The sequence below is a fragment of the Vicia villosa genome, linkage group LG7 (assembly GCF_029867415.1).
Source record: "Vicia villosa cultivar HV-30 ecotype Madison, WI linkage group LG7, Vvil1.0, whole genome shotgun sequence".
NCBI lineage: Eukaryota > Viridiplantae > Streptophyta > Magnoliopsida > Fabales > Fabaceae > Vicia > Vicia villosa.
The window spans coordinates 62,781,158-62,806,893 of NC_081186.1; the positions used below are offsets into that span (position 1 = coordinate 62,781,158).

At 34.5% G+C, this 25,736-nt stretch overlaps 3 protein-coding genes and 1 long non-coding RNA gene across 4 annotated transcripts; 2 read left to right on the forward strand and 2 right to left on the reverse strand.

Moving 5' to 3' along the window:
* Positions 1-483: 483 nt before the first annotated feature.
* On the reverse strand, positions 484-1,041 carry LOC131619186 (uncharacterized). Its single transcript, XM_058890310.1, has one exon. The coding sequence runs from the start codon at positions 1,039-1,041 to the stop codon at positions 484-486; it is 558 nt and encodes a 185-aa protein (XP_058746293.1).
* Positions 1,042-1,788: 747 nt separating this feature from the next.
* LOC131617303 (uncharacterized) lies at positions 1,789-2,828 on the reverse strand. Its single transcript, XR_009288529.1, has 3 exons — positions 2,594-2,828; positions 2,402-2,501; positions 1,789-1,951 (listed from the first exon to the last, which is right to left on the reverse strand). It is a non-coding gene; the product is annotated as an uncharacterized LOC131617303 (long non-coding RNA).
* Positions 2,829-16,537: 13,709 nt separating this feature from the next.
* Positions 16,538-17,647, forward strand: LOC131619187 (uncharacterized). The gene has a single exon (XM_058890311.1). It carries the CDS (start codon positions 16,538-16,540, stop codon positions 17,645-17,647), a length of 1,110 nt encoding a protein of 369 aa, XP_058746294.1.
* Positions 17,648-22,697: 5,050 nt separating this feature from the next.
* LOC131617304 (RING-H2 finger protein ATL11-like) lies at positions 22,698-24,287 on the forward strand. The gene has a single exon (XM_058888621.1). The coding sequence runs from the start codon at positions 22,911-22,913 to the stop codon at positions 24,051-24,053; it is 1,143 nt and encodes a 380-aa protein (XP_058744604.1). The 5' UTR covers positions 22,698-22,910; the 3' UTR covers positions 24,054-24,287.
* The last annotated feature ends 1,449 nt before the right edge of the window (positions 24,288-25,736 follow it).

Below are 25,736 nucleotides of genomic sequence, written 5' to 3' on the forward strand. Positions count from 1 at the left end.
TGGATTTTATTAATAAGCTAAATGGCATGTTGAAGCATAGGTTTGTTGACTTAGATCAAGAAAACTATGCATATCAAATTATAGTAACACATGTATCTGGTTTTCTATACCGGTACTAGCCGTTTCAAATAGCGGTTTGATGATACCTTTGTTTTTATTTTTTTTATAAGCAAGATATTATATAAGTGACATTAAAATGGGAAACTCCGACAAAAAAGAAAGATTAGAAATCAATTAAAATTATGAGAGAATTAATAACGGTTTCTTACCAAACTCGTAAAAAGAATAATTGGAGTCTATAATTTTCCCGCAAAAAGACCACTTCCAAACCAATAACTTTATGTTCCACTCGGTGTTGTTGATGTTTCAAGTATCATTCCAGAAACAAAAATCGTTCCTTACTAACCATAAAGTCCACAAAGTGGCGAGCCACGCAACACCTAATTTACTTTCTTTAACTTTATGTATGTGAAAAAATGAGTGTCAATCCATAAGATTTCGACAACACTCTTCCTCCATATCCAATTTACCAACCCAAAAAGCTATCTCACTCCATATCTTCTTTACCACAAAGAAATAAAAAAAAGAATGATCCCGATTCTCCAAATCAATTCCACAAAAAATATACTTTAAATTATCTAAAGGGAAAGAAATACCTCTACACACCAAAATGTCCTTTGTTGGAAGTCTATTAAGAAGAAGTCTCCAAGCAAAAGCCTTTATTTTGAAAGGTACTTCTGATTTCCACACAAGCCCAATAGCTCCGTCAAACTTGTTAGGAGGACCAAAAGGAAATTGAGAGCTTCCATAAAATGCAAAACACGAGGCAACCGAAAAACCCGCTTCCGAATTAACGGTCCATTCTAACAAGTCTTTGCCTTCCGACATACCACAAAATCCCTCTAACCGACCCCGAAGAGAAGCAAGATCGGCCGTGAGACCGGGAACCCCCGCAAATAAGCCAAAATCGTCCCATTGCCACTTTCCTTCAAACCAACCTCCCATAGCCGCCACCGAAACTCTCTTCAAGCAAGAGGCCATGAATAATTCCAGATATTCCTCCTTTAAAATGATACCTTTGATGATACCTTTATGCTCTTCTTCTAATATTTCTTCCTCTAAATTAATAGTTACATTTGTATGGTATGTGATTATTTAAAAATGATTAATTTAATCAGTGGATTGTCCATAAGATAGGTGTCAGGGTTATTAAGTTAATACATCTTCTCTCACAATTAAGAGATTCATGGAGTAAGTTTTTTCTACTTTAATTCTGCATGAATCACTATTACATAAAAGACCTACGACAACACTTTTTTTGGGCTTTAAAAGCGCTGCCGAAGATGGCGCTGCTATAGGTTTTAGCAGCGCTTTTTGTTTAGGCAAAAGCACTGTCGTAGGTAGGTCTAAGGCAGCGCTTTTTCTTAAAAAGTGCTTTCATAGATAGGACTAAGGCAGCGCTTTTACTTAAAAAGCGCTTTCGTTAGTGTTTTTAATAAACCTATTATTTTTATAATTTCTAAACCTGCTTTTTTGGCAGCATTATTTCATGAACCTGTAATTTACCATTGTTATCCCATAAACCTATAATTTACAATCGTAATCCCATTATTTCAACAAAGAAGCGATTTCGATTATATACAAAAAAGGCATTATAAATTATACCATTACATTATATACCACTGTAATTAATCCAAAATATATATACACTGATTCACATATTTCTAACATGACCAAAACAACTAAACCAATTCACATTACATTATAACAATAAGAAAATCATCCCTAAACAACTAAACTACTCCCACCTATTCTACATGTTCCAACATCATTCTCATCATTCCAAGCCATGTTCAATAAAACCTTTTGATTCCATCTTGCATATCCTCACTTCAAGCTTAGCCATATCTCAATTCAACCAATGCCCTGCTACACCAATCATGAACTGCCCCTGCATAAAACCAGAAAACCACATTCAAAGAAGAAACCAAGATACTACAGCATATCATCCATACAAAATCCAAGCTCAATTTACCATTTTGAACAGCTACACATAAATGCATATAATTGGAAGCCAAGCATTCTATTCGATCCGCATTCAAGTTCAGTCAAGTATATATATTTCTAACAGACTTCGTCACCATTTCAAATTAACTTCTCTTACTAATATATCTATAACCAACTAACAAATTTTTATGCTATTAAAAACTAACATTCACTAACCTATTTAGTTCTAATAGCATAACTTTCCCTGACACTAACTAACCTTCCTATTTGTCAAACTAACAAAATTCCAATAACTAACAATTCTAACCAACCTTTTACCTAAAACCTCTAACAGAAAACAATAACTAACTTCTAACTTGTAACCACCAAAACAGAAATCCTCTTTGATTCATACCTTATATGATTCTTTGCGCAATAAAATATTGACACAATTCCTCTTTGATTTCTTCCAACTGAAGTTTCGTGTAATGAGCACACTTGACTTCATCGAAGTACTACAAAACATAAACATGATTTAATTAAAAGTAATAAATTATAAGAAATATCTGATAAATAATATAACAAATCCTAAGTTATAAATCCATACCGTGATTGGAATCTCTATTCGATTCATTTGGAGGATTTCTTTGATAAACCTCAAAACGAAGTATCCGCAATCTATACTATTTCGCTGTTGAGCACACTACATAGAAAAACAAATAAGAATGTATAGTTGTCTTGTTTTATCTAGTAGCATAACTATAATAAGCAAAATTGTGAAAACTAATGTACCTGCACTTTGATCCAAGTAATGTTGCTTGATTTAGTCCGTGATACTCGAGTTTCTCTTTGACTTCGGAATACTTGTATTGCTCTAACAAAATAAAAACATATATTTAGAACAATCTCACATAAATAATTAAATATATAAATATACACGAATATTTAGAACAATCACACTTACGTATCAACCATTAACTTCATACCCGGATAATTGGTCCAATAAAAATAGATATAAAAATGAAATAAAATGACAAATATAAAAATCTATACAAATTGAATATATATATATATATATATATATATATATATATATATATATATATATATATATATATATATATATATATATATATATATATATATATATATAATGACATATATTTATATTTTATTGAATGATATAGGCTATAACTACAACAATTTTGTTAAATAACAGCATATACCTTAATTAAACCTTTGACTTATAATGACCACTCTTTAGTCACTATCTTCCTAATCTGCCAATTAACCAACCCACCATGCTTCATGTAAATCAAATTATCTCTATAATAACATGCAATTAATCTCATTTAGAAGTAGTAATTATTAGTTGAAGAACAAGTAGACTTAGCAACAGATTGAATATCCATTATCATGAGCATTTAGTTAAAAACTAAGTCAAGGTAAAATTGTTGTACACGTCAAACTAAATGGGCTTAACCTATATTCACATAATCAAGTACACAAGCCATAAATTTTATCCTGTCACATGTTTTTTTGGGAGTAAAAGTCTTCACTATTCCATCCCTATAGTTACTTTATTCCATTTTGATCATAGTTAGGTTTCAGAATGGTACATACCAATGCCATTTAAGATTTTTCATGATCAAAATGGTAAATAACACAATCACATCATGTTAGTGTATAATGAAAAATGAGAAATAAGCAATAAGGGCTTGTTTGAATAACTTTTTCAAAAGAGTTTCTTTTGATCCTCTTTAATGCCAATTTCTGATAAACTTTTTACATGGAACAATTCACATGTAGTCTCAATGCATAAAATGCAAAAGAAGGCATAAACTTTTCTATATAATGAGTAGAAAAAATATAGTTTAGCATCTCAATTCAAAGAAAAATGATGTCTTCCAACATTTTTCACCTTCTTATTTCAACCGAGCACTAAACAAAACTAAGCAAGCACTACTAGTCAGAATACCAAAGGAAACAGAACAATACACAAATAATTAATGTAGTAATTTCTATACCCAGAAACTGTCATAACTTGGAGAAAGATTTGAACGCGAGGAATCCATTCCCATTCTTTTCATTTTTTTTCTTATAATTTTGTTTAGAAGCGTGGAATCCATTCACATGAACACAAATACATTAAATCCATAACTTTAAGGAAGTGTGGGATGAAGCATCAGCTTTTGAAAATCAGTTATCACTTGGAAGGAAACTGGTATATATAAACATATTACTTTTAAAAGCATCATAACAATTTTTCAGTCACATGTTTTCTCTTTGATGACATTGATAACCAACCAGAAAATGAATTGTATACTTGGTTTATGTGCTATTTTATACTAATCTGACAGTCTTTATGTGTGTGTTATTCAAGTGTAGCCTATCAGAGTATCTATAACATAATTTTCAAGACCTAATTTTATTTTTAAGTATTCTGCATCCATGAAATGTAAGTCACCGTGTTCTTCAAATGCGATACATGTTCCAATTGTCTCGTCGTATTCACCAATCTGTAGACAACAATGAACCATAACAACACTTAAATCACTGCATCTAAATAACTTCCAACAAATTCATATGAGATCATTTAGCACTTAACCAGATATTCCAATTCATCAAATTGTAAGAGACTATGGAATTTTTAAATAGGAAACTTACCAGCTTAAATTTGACATTAATGATTAATACTGGGTTTAAAGTATCAAGACCCTGTAATTAACAATAATGTGATAATAAGTTGATAATTAGACAAAATTGAATAAGAATTATAAAGAATTTGATGAGGAGAGGATTGGGAAGTTACCTTAAGAACATAGTTAGCATTTGGTGGAATATGAATTCGACAGTATATGAAGAATGTCACCAGTGTTAACAACTAATGTATTTGGATGGTGATAATTATACATACACCCTGGCAATCAGATATTCTAATAATCAATTTCAAGATTCACCAATTTTTTTTCTAAAACTAGGGTTTATGAAAAAGAGGGAAGGAATTCGAATTTGAAGTAGAATAGAACCTTAAAATTAATACAAGTTAGCAAGAAGAGAGATGGTGAAGAGAACTGACCGGGGAGCGAAGAGATTGAGCAAGCGACGGAGAGCTTTGCGAGGCGGTGTTAGGTTCTCTACGGCGGCGTTTTTGGGCGGCAAGATTAGTAGGGATGACGGAATGATGACGGAGTGGAAGTAGCGCGACGTTTTGGAGACGAAATTGTGAAGTATAAGGTTTCCTTATCTTAGAGAGGAACAATGAATAATGAGAGGCAAAACTCGTTTTGTTACTTTCGTTCTAAAAATTTTAATTTTAAATAAGCTACGGCAGCGCTTTTAAAAGTGCCTTCGTAACTAGCCCTATACCAGCGCTTTTTAGGAAAAAAGCACTTTCATAGCCTACCCCTATAGTAGCGCTTTCATATCTTACCCTATAGCAGTACTTTTATAAAGCGCTTTCTTAAGGTAGCCTTAGAAAGCTCTTTTTAAAAGCGCTTTCGTAGGATCCACTATAGCAGCGCTTTTTTCCCTTGTTTTTTAGTTTTATTTTTAGCGAAACCTATAGCAGCGCTTTTGCCTAAAAGCGCTTTCGTAGATGTTCTGCTAACAACTATATTTGGCATAGTGAATATCACAAAACTTTTGTTTTGCCTAAGAGTGTGTGAGTCGATTCACCCGACGAATTAACTTTTTGATTTGATAAAAGTTGCAAGAAATTGTTGAAGACATCATGATTGGATGAGTTCCTTTCTTCGATATCCTTCAATAGATGATGGCTTCTTTATCTATTGGAGTGGGGAGATTGAGTTTGCATTTCATAATAGAGGAAGTCTAGTACGCTTTTGTGGATTCCAGGGCCTAATATTTCTTAGGTGTAATGGTAAAATCTTTAATTTTGACAGAGTTTTGGATGGTCTTACCGGTAAGATCTTGGATTTTAACCTTAGAAATTTTAATAGGAAAGACATTGTCTCCCCCAAAACAGAATATTTTTTTGTGAGTGTCATTTTTAATAAAAATATTTAGGATATGGAAGTAAAATTTGACATTATGACACGATAATAAGCAATTTTTGGTTATTTACAACTAGCGCACTACATCAATTTTCCTCTTTAACAACAATTAAAAGTGTTTCCTGAACTTTGAAAAAATGTTGCCTAAAAGAATATAAGACGTTTTCCAACCGTCCTCTCTGTGAGCGTTGTTTATTGTTTAAGGGGATTTGTTTTTTTTTTTTGCTAGAGTTTCATAAACCGTACCCTAAACTATAGAAAAAGGGACTTTTTTCTGAGTTATCTAAGGCATTGTTTTTAAAATATTTTCATATCTCACAACAATTACAAATTGTTCCCTAAAAGTGAAATTTTGAGAACACCGAATAAATGTATCTATAAGTTACCTGAAATTTTTTTTACCATATTTTTCATTAAATAAACAATTGAAATAATAATTGCACCAAAAAGTAAATTGTATGTACCAAGAAAGTTGTATTGATAATTTCAAATATTAACTAAAATATACATAATAGACAAAATGTCTAACATTATTTAATACTATAAGTTTAATACTCATAAGTTGAAGTCTAACAAAATGATAAAATACATAGTTTATTTAAGTTTAATGTTTAAGTACAAGCCTAAAACAACATCATCCATTTCTTTTAACTTTGTCGAACTCATCACCATATCCATCATCCTTTTCATCATCTATGCCGTCTTCTTGAAGTCCATCACTTATTTCATCCCCATCACATTCGTCATTCTTTTTTGAAGTAACTACTGTTGGTGCACAATGAATAAAGATGATGACAAGAGAATAACGACTCAAAGATTAATGAGAGAATAAAGATGTATGTTCTATTTGCGTTGTTAATAAATGATAGCTACTACAAGGCTATTTATACAAAAGAAAATTTCTACCTAAGCCCTAACAGACTAAACTTAGTGAACAAGTTTAAGGTACAAACAGTACAATACTGACAAATACTAAAGTACCCTTAATAACTAAACAGCTAAGCTAACGAGACCCAGAAGGTAGAACTTCTGGTCAACACTATCTTCTTAGTAACCATCAGAAGATTAGCCCACATCAGAACTTCTGATGCTCATCTTTTGAATATGAATTACTTTTCAATACCATCCCTTAATTCATATTCTTCAATCAAAGCTGACAACGCCAATTCCATTCCTTAAGAGCAGAAATTGATCCATCTTGATCGCCTTCGTCCGAACATCTGCCATCTTCTTCTGGGTGCTACAGTGCACAACTTCTAATGTTCCATTCTGGACTTGGCTTCTTAAGAAATGATACTTAGTCTCAATATGCTTGCTTCTTCCGTGTAACACCGGATTCTTGGCAAGATTGATTGCAGACTTGTTATCAATCATCAGCTTCAGAGGCTTCTTCACTTTGATCTTCAGATCTTCTAATAAGTTCAGAAGCCACACAGCTTGACATGCAGCTACAGCGCCTGCGATGTACTCAGCTTTACAGGTTGATAGAGCAACAACAACTTGCTTCTTGGAACTCCAAGAAATAGGACCTCCCTGAAACATAAACAAATATCCAAAGGTACTCCTTCTATTAACTCTGTCTCCACACCAATCAGAGTCAGAGTAACTCAATAACTCTGATTCCTCCTTTCTCCCAAAAGGAAACAATATGTCAAACTTCAGAGTTCCCTTGATATACCTCAAGATTCTGACAGCAGCTTGATAATGGGACCACTTAGGTTTACTCATGAACCTACTAACCAATCCAACTGCATAGCATATATCAGGCCTAGTATTATACAAATACCTCAGAGAACCCACCAGTTGTTTGAAGATCGTAGCATCAACATCTTCACCTTCAGAGTTAGAGTCCAACTTCTGATTCGTTTTTGACGGTGTAACAGCAGCTTTGCAATTCTCCAGCTTGAATTTCTTCAAAAGTTCTAACTCATACTTCAGCTGATGCAGAATGATACCATCTTATGAGTACAAAATCTCCATCCCTAGGAAATATGACATTTTTCCAAGGTCTGTAATCTCAAACTCATTCATGAGCACCTTTTTGAACTTCATCAGATCTTCTGGACAACTCCCTGTAAGCAATATGTCATCAACATAAAGACACAACAGAATCATATTGCTTCCAGAATGTTGCACATAAACTCCATATTCCATCTCACACTTCTGAAACCCTTGCTTTTTGAAAAATGAATCAATCTTCAAATTCCAATCTCTGGGTGCTTGCTTTAATCCATACAGAGCTTTGTGTAATTTTAACACCATCTCTTCCTGATTCTTTTTCACAAAGCCAGGGGGTTGTGACACGTAGACCTCCTCTTGTAATGGACCGTTCAGAAATGCAGACTTTACATCCAGATGCATCAAGGACCAACCTCTGTTTGCAGCTAAAGCAATCACCAGTTTGATTGTTTCATGTCTAGCTACAGGAGCAAACACCTCAAAATAATCTAGCCCAGGTTTCTGAAGAAAACCTCTTGCCACTAGCCTCGCTTTATGTTTACCAACTGATCCATCTGGCTTCAGCTTTACTTTGAAAACCCATTTGACGCTGATGGCTTTCTTCTTCTTTGGAAGTTCTATCTGCTTCCAAGTCTTGTTTCTTTCTATAGCCTCAAGTTCTTCTTTCATGGCATTCAGCCCAACTTTCTTCTTGAGCGCTTCTTCAATACCCACTGGTTCAGAATATACTAACATGGCATACTGAATGACATCTCCCTCTGAGTCAACTTCTGTGTCTTGCAACATGTCATAATCTACAAACCTTCTAGGTATAGTTCTGACTCTTTGTGGCCTTTGAGCTACTTCAGAGTCAGCTACTCCAGAGTCACCACCTTCATGATCGTTTCCAGAAGCTTGTCCTCCAAACTCTTCATCTTCAGAGTTTTCCCTTGCAGAATCATGACTACCACCAGACTCTGGATCATCATCAAAGTCTGGATTAGAATCAGATTCACCATCTGACTCATCTTCAGAAGATTCTTCATCTTCTGATTCTAACTCTTCTTCAAAAGTTATCTCTACATCAGAAGTTGGTTGAGACTCTCTCCAATCCCAACATTCTGATTCTTTCACAATGACGTCTCTACTGACTTCAACTTTGTTAGTCTCTAGACAATAGAGCTTGTATGAACCTGTACTATGGTACCCCACCAATAACATCACTTTGCTCATATCATCCAGCTTCTTCCTTCTAGCTTCTGGAACGTGTTTGTAACACACAAAACCAAAAACCTTCAGATGACTAACACTTTGCTTCTCTTTAGTGCACTTCTCTAAAGGAACAATTTCCTTCAGCCTCTTCGTTGGACACCTGTTGAGCACATATTTTGCAGTAGCAACAGCTTCTCCCAAGAGATTGTGAGGAAGCTTCTTCTCTTTTAGCATACTTCTCGTCATATCAAGCAAAGTACGGTTTCTTCGTTCAGATAGACCATTGTGTTGAGGAGTATAAGGAGCAATAACCTCATTCTCAATTCCATTATCATCATAGAACTTCTGGAATTATGTAGAGTTATACTCACCTCCACCATCCATTCTGAGAATCTTTATCTTCTGACCACTCTGCTTCTCAGCCTTCACCTTGAACTTCTGGAATTCTGTGAACACCTCAGTCTTAAATTTGATAAGTGTTACCCACGTCATTCTTGTGAACTCATCCACAAAGGACACAAAATACCTATTTCCTCCAAGTGAAGGTTCTGGAAATGGTCCACACACATCAGAGTGCACTACTCCCAGAGCATGCTTTGCTCTTGGAGCAACTTCTGATACAAATGGCAATCTGGGTTGTTTGCCTTTCATGCATACCTCACATGACTTCTCAGGCTTCACAATCTTAGGAATGCCATGTACGAGCTTCTTAGAACTTAGATGTCCCAGACTTCTATAGTTCAGATGCCCCAACCTCTTATGCCACAGCTTACTATCACCTTCTGAGCCTTCTACACTCAGACACTCTGATTCAGCTGTTTCTACATTCACCTTGAATGTTCTGTTGCTTCCCTATTCAAATTGCATAATCAACTTATGATTGGAATCATAGAACTTCAAGAGGTTGTTCTTCATAACAACTGAGAAACCTTTTTCAATGAGCTGACCCACACTCGTCAGATTGCTTTTGATTCCAGGAACATACCAAACATCTTTGATCAGAACATTCTTCCCATTCCTTACTCTGACTTTGACATTTCCCATTCCTTCTGCATAAAGGTACTTATCATCAGCACATCTGATCTTTGTCCTCCTTTCAGAGTCAAAATTTATCAGCCATTGTTTGTTTCCGGTCAAGTGATTTGAACACCCAGTGTCCATATACCACCACTCTGATGAACATCTTCCGTCAGACTCTGAAGCCATCAATAGCACAGGTTCATCATCTGAAAATCCTCTGGCTATATTTGCTTCTTCTGATCTCCTTCCTTTGTTTGCTAAATAGTCTCTAGCAAAATGGCCAAACTGTTTGCAACAGTAACATTGAACTTTCTTCTTCTCCTTTCCCTTCTGATATTTCTTCTCATCAGAAGTTGAGGCTTCCTTCTGGAATCTATCACCACGTCTATTCTTGGACTCTAACCAAGAATGCTTCTGGTCCTTCTTGACAAAAGAAGCTTTTAGAGCTTGCTCAACTTCCCTTTTAGAAGTTCTTTCAGTCAGACTCAACTCTTGTGCTTCTAGACTGCTTTGCAACTCTTTTATTCTCATGGTTTCCAGATCTTTAGAATGTTCAATAGATACAACAATATAATCAAATTGAGGAGTAAGTGACCTCAATATCTTCTCTTTGATTACTTGTTCAGAAAGGGTTTCTCCACAAGCCTTCATCTCATTAGTGATCAAAATCACTCTAGAGATATACTCAAAGACTTTCTCATTGTTCTTCATGTTGAGATTCTCATATTGCTTTCTCAGGGATTGAAGCTTCACCTTCTTCACTGATACGTCACCACCGTAACACCTGACCGGTATATCCCACGCCTCCTTTGACGTCATAGAATCAGCAATCTTCTCAAACACATTCACATCCACACACTGATGGATGAAGAACAACGCTTTCTGATCTTTCTTCCTCGTTTCTCTTTGCGTATCTTTTTGTTCTTCCGTTGCATCCGATGCAACCGGAACATATCCTTCAGTGACAAGATCTAGAACATATTGAGCACCAAATAATACACGCATTTGAATCATCCATCTATTCCAGTTTTTACCATCAAGAACTGGAAGTTTGGTATTCAAATTGCTTCCACTCATCTTTAAACTTGTGCAGACAAAAAGACTTCACTCACACTCACACAGTGTTTCCCAACACACAAACAACCAAGAAAAATGTGATTCAACACAACTTTATTTCCCAGAAACAAAATCAATCACACAGTCACACAAACTCACGTTCACTCGTGTTTCCCTGTGTTTAGAACCGGAGCTCTAGATACCAATTGTTGGTGCACAATGAATAAAGATGATGACAAGAGAATAGCGGCACAAAGATTAATGAGAGAATAAAGATGTATATTCTACTTGCGTTGTTAATAAATGATAGCTACTACAAGGCTATTTATACAAAAGAAAATTGTCACCTAAGCCCTAACAGACTAAACTTAGTGAACAAGTTTAAGGTACAAACAGTACAATACTGGCAAATACTAAAGTACCCTTACTAACTAAACAACTAAGCTAACTGGACCCAGAAGGTAGAACTTCTGGTCAACACTATCTTCTAAGTAACCATCAGAACAAAAGATCAGCCCATATCAGAACTTTTGATGCTCATCTTCTGAATATGAATTACTCTTCAATAACTACAAATAAATATCAATCATTTCTTGAAATTGAAACTACCAAAAGTTACAAATAATTATTTCCTACTATTATAAACTATGTTTGTTAGATATATTAAGTAAACATAATTTAATGTAACATAGAGAAAAATATCAAAGAATTTGAAGAACAATAGATTTAAACTTACTTTTTATTATGTTGTCTTAGTATGTTGTCTGTACCAAAAGGAGAACACAATTTTCCATAATATAAATAAGCTATTTTAAGCAAGGAGATAAGGAGTCTCATTCTTTCACTTTTTTTATAATCCATGTTCAAGGGATCTGTAAAGTGCAATTCTCTCATCTATCCATTTGTTCAATACGGGAGGAACCAAAACTTCTTAAGACAATTTCCATCAAGTTTATCGCAAAAACAAAAATAGAGCCTTGTACGACACTATTAAATAAAAAAATGCACATTGATAATTATTATAGAAGCCAAAAGAAACATAGATCAATACTAGAAAAAAAATTAAGAATTAACATAACTTCCATGTGCTGAGCTCAAAAGAGAAGAGTCTTTCATTATTATAAGTTTTCCAATAAATAAAAAGGTAAAAAAGGCATGAGAAGGACGCCTAGAAGATGATCTTCCAACATAAGGGAGTTATATTGAAACTTCATTTGTTTGAGCATGTTAATTCCTATTATTTTGCACTGAAGAAAAGTTATATTTAGAGTATATTCACGACTGACCCAAACAATTGAGAGGTCTTGTTCTAATATTTTAAATAGGTCTTTAATAAAATAAATTATAAAATATTATATTAAATTAGATTAGATTAAATTAAGTTAAACGAAAACATTAAATGTAATAACTTATTTAATCATAATGACTTAACTAAAATTAATAAAAAATTTACTATTATTATAAAATAAAATATTACAAAAGAATTTTTAAATTTAATATATACTTTTATTAGAAACAAAAGAAAATAATAATAAAAAAATAAAAATAAAAATAAAAAAATAAAATATATATATATATATATACATATATATATATATATATATATATATATATATATATATATATATATATATATATATATATAAAATACAAACAAGTTAGAGAGAGAAGCTCCAACCTCTCTCTAACTCTCTGCTTTTCACCATGAAGTGGTCGAAGGCAAACAGAAAGATTTTCAAGAACGTCAAGTCAAGGTGGGACATTTTTCCGTTCAACTGGAGAGCTGGCGAGGACGACGCTTCTTCCATTGTCTCGATTTACTATTCTGAGTTCCCGGATAGGATCAAAGCTAAGGATCTGTTTGATTTATTCGGATGTGTGAGCAAATGTGTGGAGGTGGTTATCTCACCAAGGAGAAATAAATGGAGGAAGAGGTTTGGGTTTGGAAGATTTAGGGAGAAAGGAGATACAAGGCTGTTGGCGGTAAGGTTGGAGTCGATCGAAATAGACGGAAAGAAGCTTCATGCAAACCTGCCGAGGTTTGAGCATAAAGGTGGGTTTTGGGAGCAGGCGGTTTCCGGAGGTAAAGTTTCTGAGTGGGTTGTGTTTCAGAAGTAGAAGCAGAATGTGGGCGGAGAAGGAGTGGGGAACGAATGGCGGAAGGGAGGAAGATCCTTCGCGGAGGCTGTTAGGAATCATCCCGACAAAGGTCAATCTTCTTTTCAGGGGATAGTGTATTCTTCTGATTCTCAGATTAGGGTTTCTTTATCTAAGGCTTATATTGGTGTGGTGTCAAATCCGGGTTCCACTCATTACATTCAGGACAGATTTTATTCTGAGGGATATTTTCAGATTAAGATCACTCCTTTGGGGGCTAATTTGTGTCTTCTTGAGGAAATCTGAGGAAGGGGAGATTCACGATCTTATTTGTGACGCAATCATGGTGGAAACAATGGTTCGATGCTATAAGGCCATGGAGAGTGAACGACATCGATAAAGAGAGAGTTACATGGATTCGTTTCTTTGGGGTTCCATGCCACGCTTGGACGGTGGAGTTCCTTGAAACTTTGGCGAATTCTATCGGAGTTTACATTTGTTCAGACGATAATATTCTTAACAAGAAAAGCATGGACGTTGCGAGAGTTCTTATTAGGATACCCGTTGATATGGTAGTTGCAGATTTCTTGGATGTGAATATTGATGGTGAGTTATTTCCTCTGAGAATGAGAGAGGAATGTGCTAACTTCTTAAGGATGGAAACAACTTCACGGTCTCCCCAGGTTTCAGATACGGAGGGGTCGGATTGGGCTGAGGAATCGTTGGAGGATTTTTCCGAGGAAGGGACCGATGACGGAGTGCTTTCCGATGAGGTGGCAGTAAGGGGGTGAAGACGAAGAAGTGGGTGAATCGCTTGGACCGGAAAATAATGAAGGGGATGGTACAAAAGTTGTTGTAAGTGACAATAGAGGTGAGGGGGGCAAAAGTCACGTAGGTTTACCTTTTGATCAGACCATTGTGGCAGTAAAAGGTATGACGTGTCATCAAGGAGAAAGTTTAGATGTGTTGGAAGAAAGTGCAGCTTTGTCTCACACGGTAGAAACAAAATCAAATACTTTGGTGGAAAATATTTCTTACCCGGTGGGGCCCTTAGTTTTGAGGAGTTTGATAAAAGGGCGAAAAAGATGAAATATAAAAGCTTAGCAGATTCCATTGGGCCGGTTAAAATTAATAAAGGAAGGTGGCCCAGACCCGGAAAGCACAAGAAAATTATTTCAACAAAACAGAAGGTGGACATGGCAACTGTAGCGAATTTAGATTCTATTTCTTCTGCTTCTTTCAAAGACTCAATTTCTCAAGGGACAGTAAAGGGAGATAAGGGTGGGCAGGATTATGGAGGTCAATCTGAGGAATATATTATCGTTAGAAACAACAGGGGGTTGAAGGAGAGTCTGGGTTCTAATATTGGAAAGAAACTATGGAAAATTATGGAGGATTTGGGGGTTGAAGGTATGGATCCTTTGAAGGACTATGTCTTCAGTATCAATGAGATGGAAAGAGCACAAAATAATATAAAGTGGGGAAGGAAGGAGAACAACAAAAGATTGCAATGATTATAGGCTCATTTAATATTCATGGGGGAGGCTACGGTATCAAGAGACGACGGGTCAGTCACATTATTAATAAAGGTTCTTTGTAGTTTTGGAGGTGTGGGGTTTTTAGGGGTGAAAGTTGTTTGGAAGAATGATGTGTACTATATTATTAATGTTTATTCTTTGTGTTCCTTCGCGGAGAAGCGTGTTTTATAGGGGAGGCTATTGGCCCTTAAATCTAGTTTCACGGACGAAGGGTGGATCATTGGAGGTGATTTTAACACTGTAAAGAATAGATACGAAAGAAAGGGTGGCTCGGTGTTGAATGCTAGTATAGAATGGAGGAAATTCTCGGAGTTCATTGATTCGAATAATTTGGTGGATATTCCTTGCAAGGGGAATAAGTATACTTGGTTTGGTGGAGACTGGAAGACGAGAAGTAGGATTCATCATTTTCTGGTGGCGGATAATATTGTTAGCAAGTGGGGAGTGGTTGGACAATTTATGGGGGATCGTGATATATCGGATCATTATCCGATATGTTTGATTTGTGAGAAGTCTAATTGGGGACCCAAGCCTTTCAAAGTTAACAATGAATGGTTCTCGAATAAGGACTTTATTTCTTTTGTGGAGAAGGAATGGTTATCTATCAAGGTGGATGAAAGGGGCGATTTTGTGCTAAAGGAAAAGTTGAGGCTTTTAAAATTAAGACTTCAATGGTGGAATATTAATATCTTTGGTAAGTTCGACTTGGCGGTAGAGAATGATGTGCGCTCTATTAATGAAGGTGTTGAAAGAGTTGATGATGAAGACGTGTGGGATTCTAACTCGGAAGTGGAAAGGAAAAAGAAGACGTCTAGAGATTTTTGGATGAATTTAAATATAAAAGAGAATATGCTAATCCAAAAAGCGGGATTAAAATGGTTGGATGATGGAGATACAAATAGTAGGTTCTTTCATAGGGTAGTGAAAGTTAGGAGGAGAAGAAATCACATTGGCTCTATTTTGACAGATAGAGGGTTGATGGATTTGGTAGAGGAGGTTAAAGAGGAAGTTAAAAATCATTTCGAAAAGACGTTTTCTGGGGTGGTTAGGGGAACACCGGTCTTGGGCGGCATTCCTTTTAGAGGGTTGAATCGGAGTGAGACATCTTTTCTTGAGGAACCTTTTTCAGAGGAGGAAATCAAAGTTTCCATTTGGAATTGTGAGGGATCGAAAAGTCCGGGGCCCGACGGTTATTCTTTCTTGTTCATCAAAAATTGTTGGGATATTTTGAAGGCGGATTTTTTTAATTGTTTTAAATGCTTTCACGATGTAGCAATTTTATCAAAGGCTATAACTTCTTCTTTCTTGACATTGATTCCTAAAAAATCTAATCCTTTGGATCGTGATGATTATGGGCCGATATGTTTGGTGGGATGCGTGTATAAAGCCATTTCCAAGCTTTTGGCTTCGAGATTAAAGAAGGTGTTGGACTCTGTTATTTCCGATTGTCAAACCGCGTTTATTCCGGGTAGACAATTATTGGACGGTGTCTTGGTGGCCAATGAGGTAGTGGATTTTACGAAAAAAGAAGGTAATAGTTGTTTACTTTTTAAGATTGATTTTGAGAAGGCTTACGACAATGTTTCATGGGATTGTATTAGATACATGTTGAGAATGATGGGGTTAGGTGGTAAATGGTTAAGGTGGATGTAAGCCTTGATATTTTCGAGTAAAATGTCGGTTTTGGTGAATGGAAGCCCTACGAAAGAATTTGTGGTAGAGAGAGGTCTAAGGAAAGGGGATCCGTTATCGCCGTTTCTTTTTGTCATTGTAGCGGAGGCGTTGAAGGGAATGGTTAGCAAGGTGGTAGAGATAGGTGAATATGTTGGTTTCAATATAAGGAGAAAGTGTAGTGTGGATATTTTACAATTTGTGGATGATACTTTATTGATAGGAAAGGGGAGTTGGAAGCAAGTGAGGGCTATCAAGGCTATTCTAAGAGGTTTTGAGATGGTGTCGGGTCTTGGGATCAATTATCACAAAAGCAAAATTATTGGATTTAATGTTAGTGACAACTTTTTGGATATTGCTTCTAACTTTTTGTCTTGTAGGAGGGAAGATAATAACTTCACTTTTCTTGGTATTCCTATAGGAATTAATCCTAGAAGGATTTCCTCTTGGAACGTGATTTTGAACAAACTAAAGTCCCGTCTCTTGGATTGGAAGGTGCGGTTACTTAGTTTTGGAGGTAGACTCACTCTCTTAAAATCCGTTCTTTGTAGTCTTTCGATATTTATGCTTTCCTTTTATAATGCTCTTAAGAAGGTGTTAATGGAGATATCGAGACTGCAAAGCAATTTTCTTTGGGGTGGAGTGGGGGAAAAAAAGAAAATTCATTGGGTGAGTTGGAAATCTATTTGCTTACCTATTGAGAAAGGAGGCCTTTGTTTAAGAAGGATTTGTGATTTCAATTTTGCTCTCCTTCAAAAGTGGCGTTGGAGAATTCTAGGCGGTTCGAAGGATTTATGGTATAGAGTGTTCAGAGCTAGATACGAAGATATTAACCTCCACGTGGTTTCTTATAATAGCAAAGTTGATAAGAAATTTTCGAAATCTACTTGGTGGACGGACATATTATCTTTGGAGAATAGTTACAATGAAAACTTGTTTGTTGATAATTGTAGATTTTTTATTGGTAATGGATACAACACTTCTTTTTGGCAATCAAGGTGGATGGGAGATTTTTGTTTGAAGGTTCTTTTTCCGGTGGCTTACAATCTTTCGGAGTCTAAATTTGTTTCGGTTGCGAGTATGGGAGGTTGGAGGGGAGACGTTTGGTTTTAGGGTAAATTTGGTATGCGAGTGGAAGGTAGCCCGGCAGCTGCATTGGAGGCACAGCGGCTGCACCTGTTTCTTCAGGCTGTGCAACCTGTTTTTACGTCTAAGGACAGAGCCGAATGGTCTCCAAATCCGGCCGATGGCTTCTCCGTGCGGGGCTGTTATGCTCTCTTCGACAAATTTCATGTACCTTTGGGTCCGGAGAAGGAATTCTCTCACGTTCTTAAGCTTATTTGGAAGATAGTTGTTCCTCAAAAGATCAAGGATTTTGGATGGAGATGTTGTATTAATAGGTTGCCTACAAGGGATCTTCTTCAAGTGAGAGGTATTTATTCTCCTTCTTCTAATGTTTGTGTTTTTTGCGGAATGGAAAGTGAATCTTTGATTCATATCTTGTTTAAGTGTGGGTTTTCCACTTTAATTTGGAAGGAAGTGGCTTCTTGGATCGGTTTTGTTAATTATGATTCTGTTTGCATTTTGAGTAGTTTTTGGAAGTGGTTTAGATTTTGAAAATCTAAAAAGGTTAATTCCGGTAGGGCAGGGACCATTTGGTTGGAAACTTGTTGGTACATTTGGAAGCTCCGGAATGGGATCATTTTCCGGAATGTCTCTTGGAACGTGTTAGATTCGGTTTGGAGTATAAAGGCTCTCATTTGGCGGTGATCGTTTATAGGGAAAATTAATCGTACCAACTACAACTTTTATGAGTTTAGCAAAACCCCTTTGTTATATCTTTCCTAGGTTGTATTTGGTGTTTAATTTTCATTGGTGCGAGCTTTCCTCGTTCTTTTTGTAATCGTTTTGTTAGAATTTTTGGTTCTGTTTATTTATTTCTTGATTAAAAAAAATAGAACAAACCAATATATATATATATATATATATATATATATATATATATATATATATATATATATATATATATATATATATATATATATATATATATATAATATCTCATTTGAAAAGATAGTAAAATAAGAGAAGTTAAAAGGTTTTTTCTTTTAAATTATTAGAATTCTATGGTATCCATGAATTTAAGTTAGATATCGATATCTTTAGTGTAATTTGTTTTAATATTTTAATTTATTTTAAAATAAAATATAAAAAAATATAGTATTGAATTATAATGTTTGATTGATTGAGAATATTGATACCCAATTAAATTCAAAAATACCGGAATATTCACCTTTAAATAAAGTAGATAAATGTGTGCATTCAAAATTTGCTGATTTGAACCGTCAACATTTTATCTTCAAATCATAACACTCAACTACTACGTTACTTTGCATGCATGAATTGTATTTGGCACAAAATAAATTTATATTAACTATAACATATATTTTTATTTGGAGGCCTCATATAAAGTTGAGGCCATTGGACTGGGCATGAGTATATTAATAGTAATATTTTTTTAACTTGTAAATGTTTATTGAGGGAATCGGAAGCGATCATTGTTCTTTAGAGTTTCTAAATGGTAAAAGAAGATGATAGAGACACAAAGGTTGAAGACGTTTAGGTGTTTAAATCCCAAGAATTCGAATAAAGTGAAATGAGGGAATGAAGGCATTTTTTAAATGAAAAAGAAACATTCAGTATTTTCATTGAATTTGGACAAGTGGTGTCTCGAAATAGACATTTGGTATTTAATCTTTTTGGAAAAAAATTAAATTAAATTATCTCTTTTAATAAGAATTAATTTTATGGCTCACGATCGTCTTAGAAAATCGAAGTGATGATGACAATCTATATGCACGTCACTAACAAGAGTGTTTAGTGGAAAGTGGTCATGATGGTTGTGACATAGACACACTACCTTGAACATAATCGAGCAATTACTAAAAACGCCACCTTTCTTTCATCTTGTGCATATGATCGAAAGTGGCATTTTTGGGGCATTTGTTAGCCTGGAAATTTTAGCTGAAGGATTCGACAGAGAATGTTATTAACCAAATTTGAAAATGATTATGTATAAAAAGACCTGCTCTTCGACACACTAGCCACATCAATCTAGATGGTTTGACTAACTTACTAGGCCGGTTTGAAAGAGTCTCAAGAATAGATCCACAAGATTAGGATAATTCTTTTTTCAAAACATGTCTATAATCTTTAAAAGGTATGTACTAATCAACGCTTTGACGTGGAGATATAGTATAGAGGTGTCGAGTTCGACGCACTCATTAGATGTTGGGGACTTAGTATATTCTTAAGTTCAAAATTTAGTGATTTGAAGACATTTCAACACTACAACAGGGTTTAACTAAAGCATCCTTCAGCAGGAGCAGATGAAGATTGTAAAGACGGTTTTTTCAATTGGTAAGACAACAGTTAGAAGCAGTTTCAAAGACTAGAAACACGTGGAAGTATATCAGAAGTTGGAAGCCCACGTAGTAGGACACGTGTCGAATGCTTGACAAGTAACTGTTATCGACAGTTATTTAAGATTAGTATATAAGTCAAGTTCATTGATGTAATCAGGGTCGCAAATTTCATTTATTCTCTATAGAACTAAAGTATCTGAGTCACAGAGAGAAACAATTTGTGAGAAAATGTATGAGTATGCATCCTTTTTTTATTTCTTTAAGTCTTTTTAATTGAAGCATTTACTTTAAAGATATTTAATATGCTTGTCATCTATTTTCGTCTTCGAAGGCAATTATGCATTATTTCAATTAGAGTTTATGTCCAATTTTTTGACATTCAAACATCAAAGTTCCAAGCACAAACATTTTTCGTTGTACTGTTGTGCCCAAATTGTTCTTAGGATATTTTCGAGTTTAATCTCTTAAATGAATTGAAACTTGTGTTTGATTTACTAAAAATACCAGTAAACAGTTACATGAGGTAAAATCGTTATCATAAAATAGATTACTTATAGTAGTGCACTAAGAGCATCTTCAATGGGGAGAACTTAGTGATTTCTTAAGTGTTAAGTTTTGTTGCTTTTTTTTTACCATTGGAGTGTTATGATGTGGTAATATTGGTCCCTTAAATGTAAGAGATAGAGCTTGTTGAAGCAATTTGAAAGCTTGAGAACTTAGCATTAAAATATTATTATCTTTTAGTCAAATACAATTGAAACATTAATTTATGATAGTTGCAAGGCACTACGTTTTCTTATTTGATAGAATGCATTAATTTCTTTTTCATTTTATTGCTACTATGACATTTTTTCATTACGGTTTGGGGTGGGCACGAGAACAATGAAAACTAATTTATGTATTTTCCATTATTATGTATTTTATTTCTTGTCATTATATTTTTTTATTATGTATTTTATTCTTCATCATTATGTATTTTATATTGTTTTTATAATAATGTATTCTATTTTTCATTATTTATGTTTTTTTTAAAATTTACTATATTTTTATATATTAATTATAATTGAATTAATTAATTTAATAGATTTAAAATATTGTGTAAATAAAATAATATAAATTGGTGGGGTCAAATATATATTGCTTATTTACAATTATCATTGGAGAAAAATAATTGAAATTGCTTATATATTGCTTAAATGCAATGTGGCAATTTGGGCCCACAAAAATATGACACAAACAACCAAAATTAATTTCCCCATTGGAGATGCTCTAAACAGCTACTAAACAAGAACACCATTAAAAAAAAGTCCAATAAATAAAAACCTCATCCAATAGGATTATGGGTAGATCTCAAACCGAAATAATCAACATCAACATATCAGAACCCACATAGAGAAACACCAAAAACCACTTACCCAAATCAATCCCAAAATCAAAACAAAACACTCAATTCATTATAGATTTAGCCAAACGGTACACTAGTGTATAAAGTACTTTTTACATCGGGCGAAAAGTACTTTTTACATCGGTCCTAGGCCCGATGTAAAGCCAAGCGATGTAATAAGTTTGAGACATTTTACATCGGGCCAAGGCCCGATGTGAAAATTATCATACCACATCGGTTTAGTTCATAGGTCTGATGTGAAAAATAATGCAATTTTTTATAAAAAAAAATATACACCACACTTTACATCGGTTTTCAGCTTGGCCCGATGTAATAGATAGTGTTTACATCAATTTGTACATCGGTTTTCAGCTCAATCCGATGTAATAGAGCGTTTTTTACATCGGTTTTCTCAATGCCCGATGTAAAAAGTTTTCTGTTTTTTAGCATATAATGGTTGTTTTTCCTATTTTTCCATTTTAACCTGTAATTTTTTTGTACCTAATTTTCCATATAAGATTCAAATACCACACAGACCAAAGAAGTCGCTATATATTTCGCACATTTTTACCCACAGCACACATACCACATTAATTGAATCAAATAGCTAAGATATATATATATATATATATATATATATATATATATATATATATATATATATATATATATATATATATATATATTTGTCAAAATATACAAAAGTATTAATCTAATATTAATCTAGGATACAGACCATCGTTTTTTTTTTACATTAGTGAAAATATATGTTTGATGTATAATCCCAAAATCAAATATTTTTTATATCATTACAAATAAATACCTGATGTAAAATCATTTAACAAATATTTTTTACAACTTATATTTTTATATCTGATGTAAAGATCTTTTCTAAAATGTGTTATTTGTAGTAGTGGTAGGATCTTAAAACCGCCGGTTGGAGAAAGTGCATGAGTTTCTCTTACCTATCTAAAAACCATTTTCAAAGTAAAAAATATATATTTTTTCACAGTTGTTTATCATCATGATAGAGTATGTCATATTTAACTTTTAAAGTTTTTTACCATACCAAACTTAACTTCACAAAGTAACTTGATCCATCCACTATCTAAAAATATAATTCACTAAACAAACAAATAATCATTTGGCCATGCACAACCAAGAAGAGTCAAATCTCATTGGCTTCCCGAACTCATGAGAAATTAACTATAAAAAAAGGAAGAAAAAAAAAATGCTTCACCCTTCCAAAGTTACTCGATGGCTAGTTTTGTTATACAAAAGCCCACGTTTTCTATGAAAACCATCCATCAAACTAATATACAACATAGTATAACCATAATGTCTACTAAATGGACTTTAACTTCTTCTTAAAAATAATCTTTCACATAAGTTAATAATAAAAATGAAAAAGACAAATAAAACAATCATCTATTCTTTTTCCTCGAATCAAAAGTTTGTGCTTTGTTCTAATTTGGCCTTATTATACCATTAACCATCCTTTTGATTCACACTTTTAGCACTTGCTCGTAGTTACTAGTTACCATAACTGTGACATTCATGCAAAACTATGCAGAAGAATAATCATTTTACTCTCTTGAGTTTCGATCATGGCCAAGCATGGCTCACTTTGTTGCTTGTTATTAGTCTCATACAAATCTCGCCGCCGGTAACCGGACAACCAATGGGACCGGAAGATCCAACGGAGAACAACAAATCAGTAGCTACCATTATGGGAATTGTAGCCCTAATGTTCGTCTTCTCAGGTTTTCTTTCTCTCTACTCAGCCAGATGCAGTGATCGTCAACACGGAGTTATCTACGACCTCACTTTACCTAATGCTGCAACCGGTGTTAGGGCACAAAACAACTTGCCAAGTAATGGTTTAAACCAAGATGTCATTGATACTTTTCCGACTTTTCGTTACTCCAACGTGAAGGGACTCAAGATTGGGAAAAGCACGTTGGCTTGTGCTGTTTGTTTGAACGAGTTTCAAGATGATGAAACATTGCGTTTGATTCCTAAATGTAGCCATGTTTATCATCATGGTTGTATAGATATTTGGCTTGTTTCTCATAATACTTGTCCAGTTTGTCGTGCTAACCTTGTTCCGGTAACCGACGAGGACGCTACCGAATCTCCGATTGTATCCATTCAGATACCAGAAGGAGAATTACACCATAACGAAGAAGATCAAGAAGTAGAGCATGTTGAAGAGGAACAAATAGGAGACACAATTGAAGTGGTATATTCACCTAAGATAGATTTACTTCGTAGGTCTAAGACATATTCTGCACCAATACGGTCGAGATCGACAGGATTCTTATCTTCTCTTTGGTTATCACGGTCGAACTCGACAGGTGTGTTGGTGCAGCCAGGTGAGGATTGTGAGAGGTTTACATTGAGGCTACCGGATGAAGTTCGAAATCAGATGATGATGAACACGACGACGCTTAAGCGTGCGAAAAGCTGTGTGAGTTTTACGCGAATGAGTAGTGGAAAGTGTGGTTATAGGTCAAGAAGTTTCGGGTGTGGAAGTGGGAATGGTCATGTGCAGTATGAAAGGTTTGGAAGTGAGGAAGAAGAAAATTTAGGGTTTGTTAGGAACAATTGGAGTAATAAATCTGCAAGAAAATCTCATATGAAGTGTTTGGGAATTGATATGGACAATAATGGTGGTGAGAGATCATATGATCTTTTATGTCATGTGTAGGTAGTTGCAAGAGAAGGTTGGAATAGTTCTAATCAATTCAATAAAAATTTTGATTGTATAAAAAGAGTGGATCATTGGTTAGATCATGAGTTTTTATGTCATTTTAATAGCTCTAGAGAGTTATTTGATTATCCTTTTGTATTATACTTAGTTTTTCAATATTATGCTTTGTATTATAACATGGTGGTAAGACTAAGAGTATGACTATTTGGAAGGTTTATTTTTTGAAATCAGTATGCTTTTTCTTTGTGTTTGTGGTTGGTAATATGATAGTGATTTAGAGGGCCTTTCAATATGACACAAGTAGTACTCTTGGCTCACATGAAGGGTTTTTTTTTGTTGATAAGTTTCTAGATGTTTCTAGACCATTGTCTTAATTACGTATGAGAATCCGTATTCGGATATTAGTGTCCTGCTATCCATTTTGTTCGATATGGTGTAGGTTTCCGCTTTAAACTCGTGAAGATATCTATTAAACAGGTATTCGTGAATTTTGATATCACTATTACAAAACGCGCATACAACAACGCCAAACTCACCACGATTCTTCCTAAAACCGTGGTGACACTTCTAAACCCATACGCTAACATTTTTTTATTTTTTTATTAAAAATTTTAAGGGTATAATTATATTTAGGGTTAATAGTAGTTTACCTCCCTGTAATATTAGCGTGTTTTGGTTTACCCCCCCACCGTTGCCAAAGGCAGGTTTTGGCAACGGTTTTTTTGAAAAAACCGTTGCCAAAGGGTAGGGAGGGGGCAAAAACAAAATTCGCTAATATTACAGGGGGGTGAATTACTATTAACCCTTATATTTACTTCCATAACCGTGGTGATAACATATGTTCGAATCTCAGCTCCCTCAAATAGTTTATTTCAATAAAAAAATAATAGGGATATATCTACGGTTCTTTTGTAAAATCGTTATTACACATTGGCACTTCTTTATATATATTAAACACTAAGTTTCCATTTTTCCACTGATAAAAGAAACCACCTTAACACCAACGACGTAGACATCGTCGGGAAGAAGACAACAACATCTACACAATGTTCTACTTTTAGGTACATACGTCAAGTATTTTCGACATAGTTGTTGTTCAATTTCGTTTCAATGTCGTTGAAGACAAACTCATCCAAAGGTGTTTCTATATCTTCTTCCGCTGTAAAATCTCGATATGAAAATTTATGTGGTTGTGATGGTCGTATGGTTTCGTACCAATGCAAGAAGGGACAAAATAAAAGAAGGTTATTTTGGAGATGTCCATTTTGGAGAAGTGATGAAATATGTAATTTGTTCATATGGGATGAGGATATGGTAGAAAAAAGGGAAATGAATATGAGAGCATTATGAAGTCAGAGTTGGAAGCTTTAGGCTATTTGAAGGTTATGTATGAAGATTCAAAAAAGAATAACAAGAATTTAAAGAACAAACTGAAATCAGCGAGATTTTCTAGAAATTTGAAGATCTTATGTTTTGTTACGTCCTTTATGTTTAATATTTACTTTGTTATGAAATGTAATAGTTGAAGATCTTATATATGTTTAGGGTTTAGGGTTTGAATTGCAATGTTGATGTTGAAACTGCAGATGCAGTGAACATGACAGGAATGCAACTAACAGACGGTTTCTTACGAGTAAGTTCGTTGCAAACTGTTGAATTTTCAATTACGATTATCGTTCA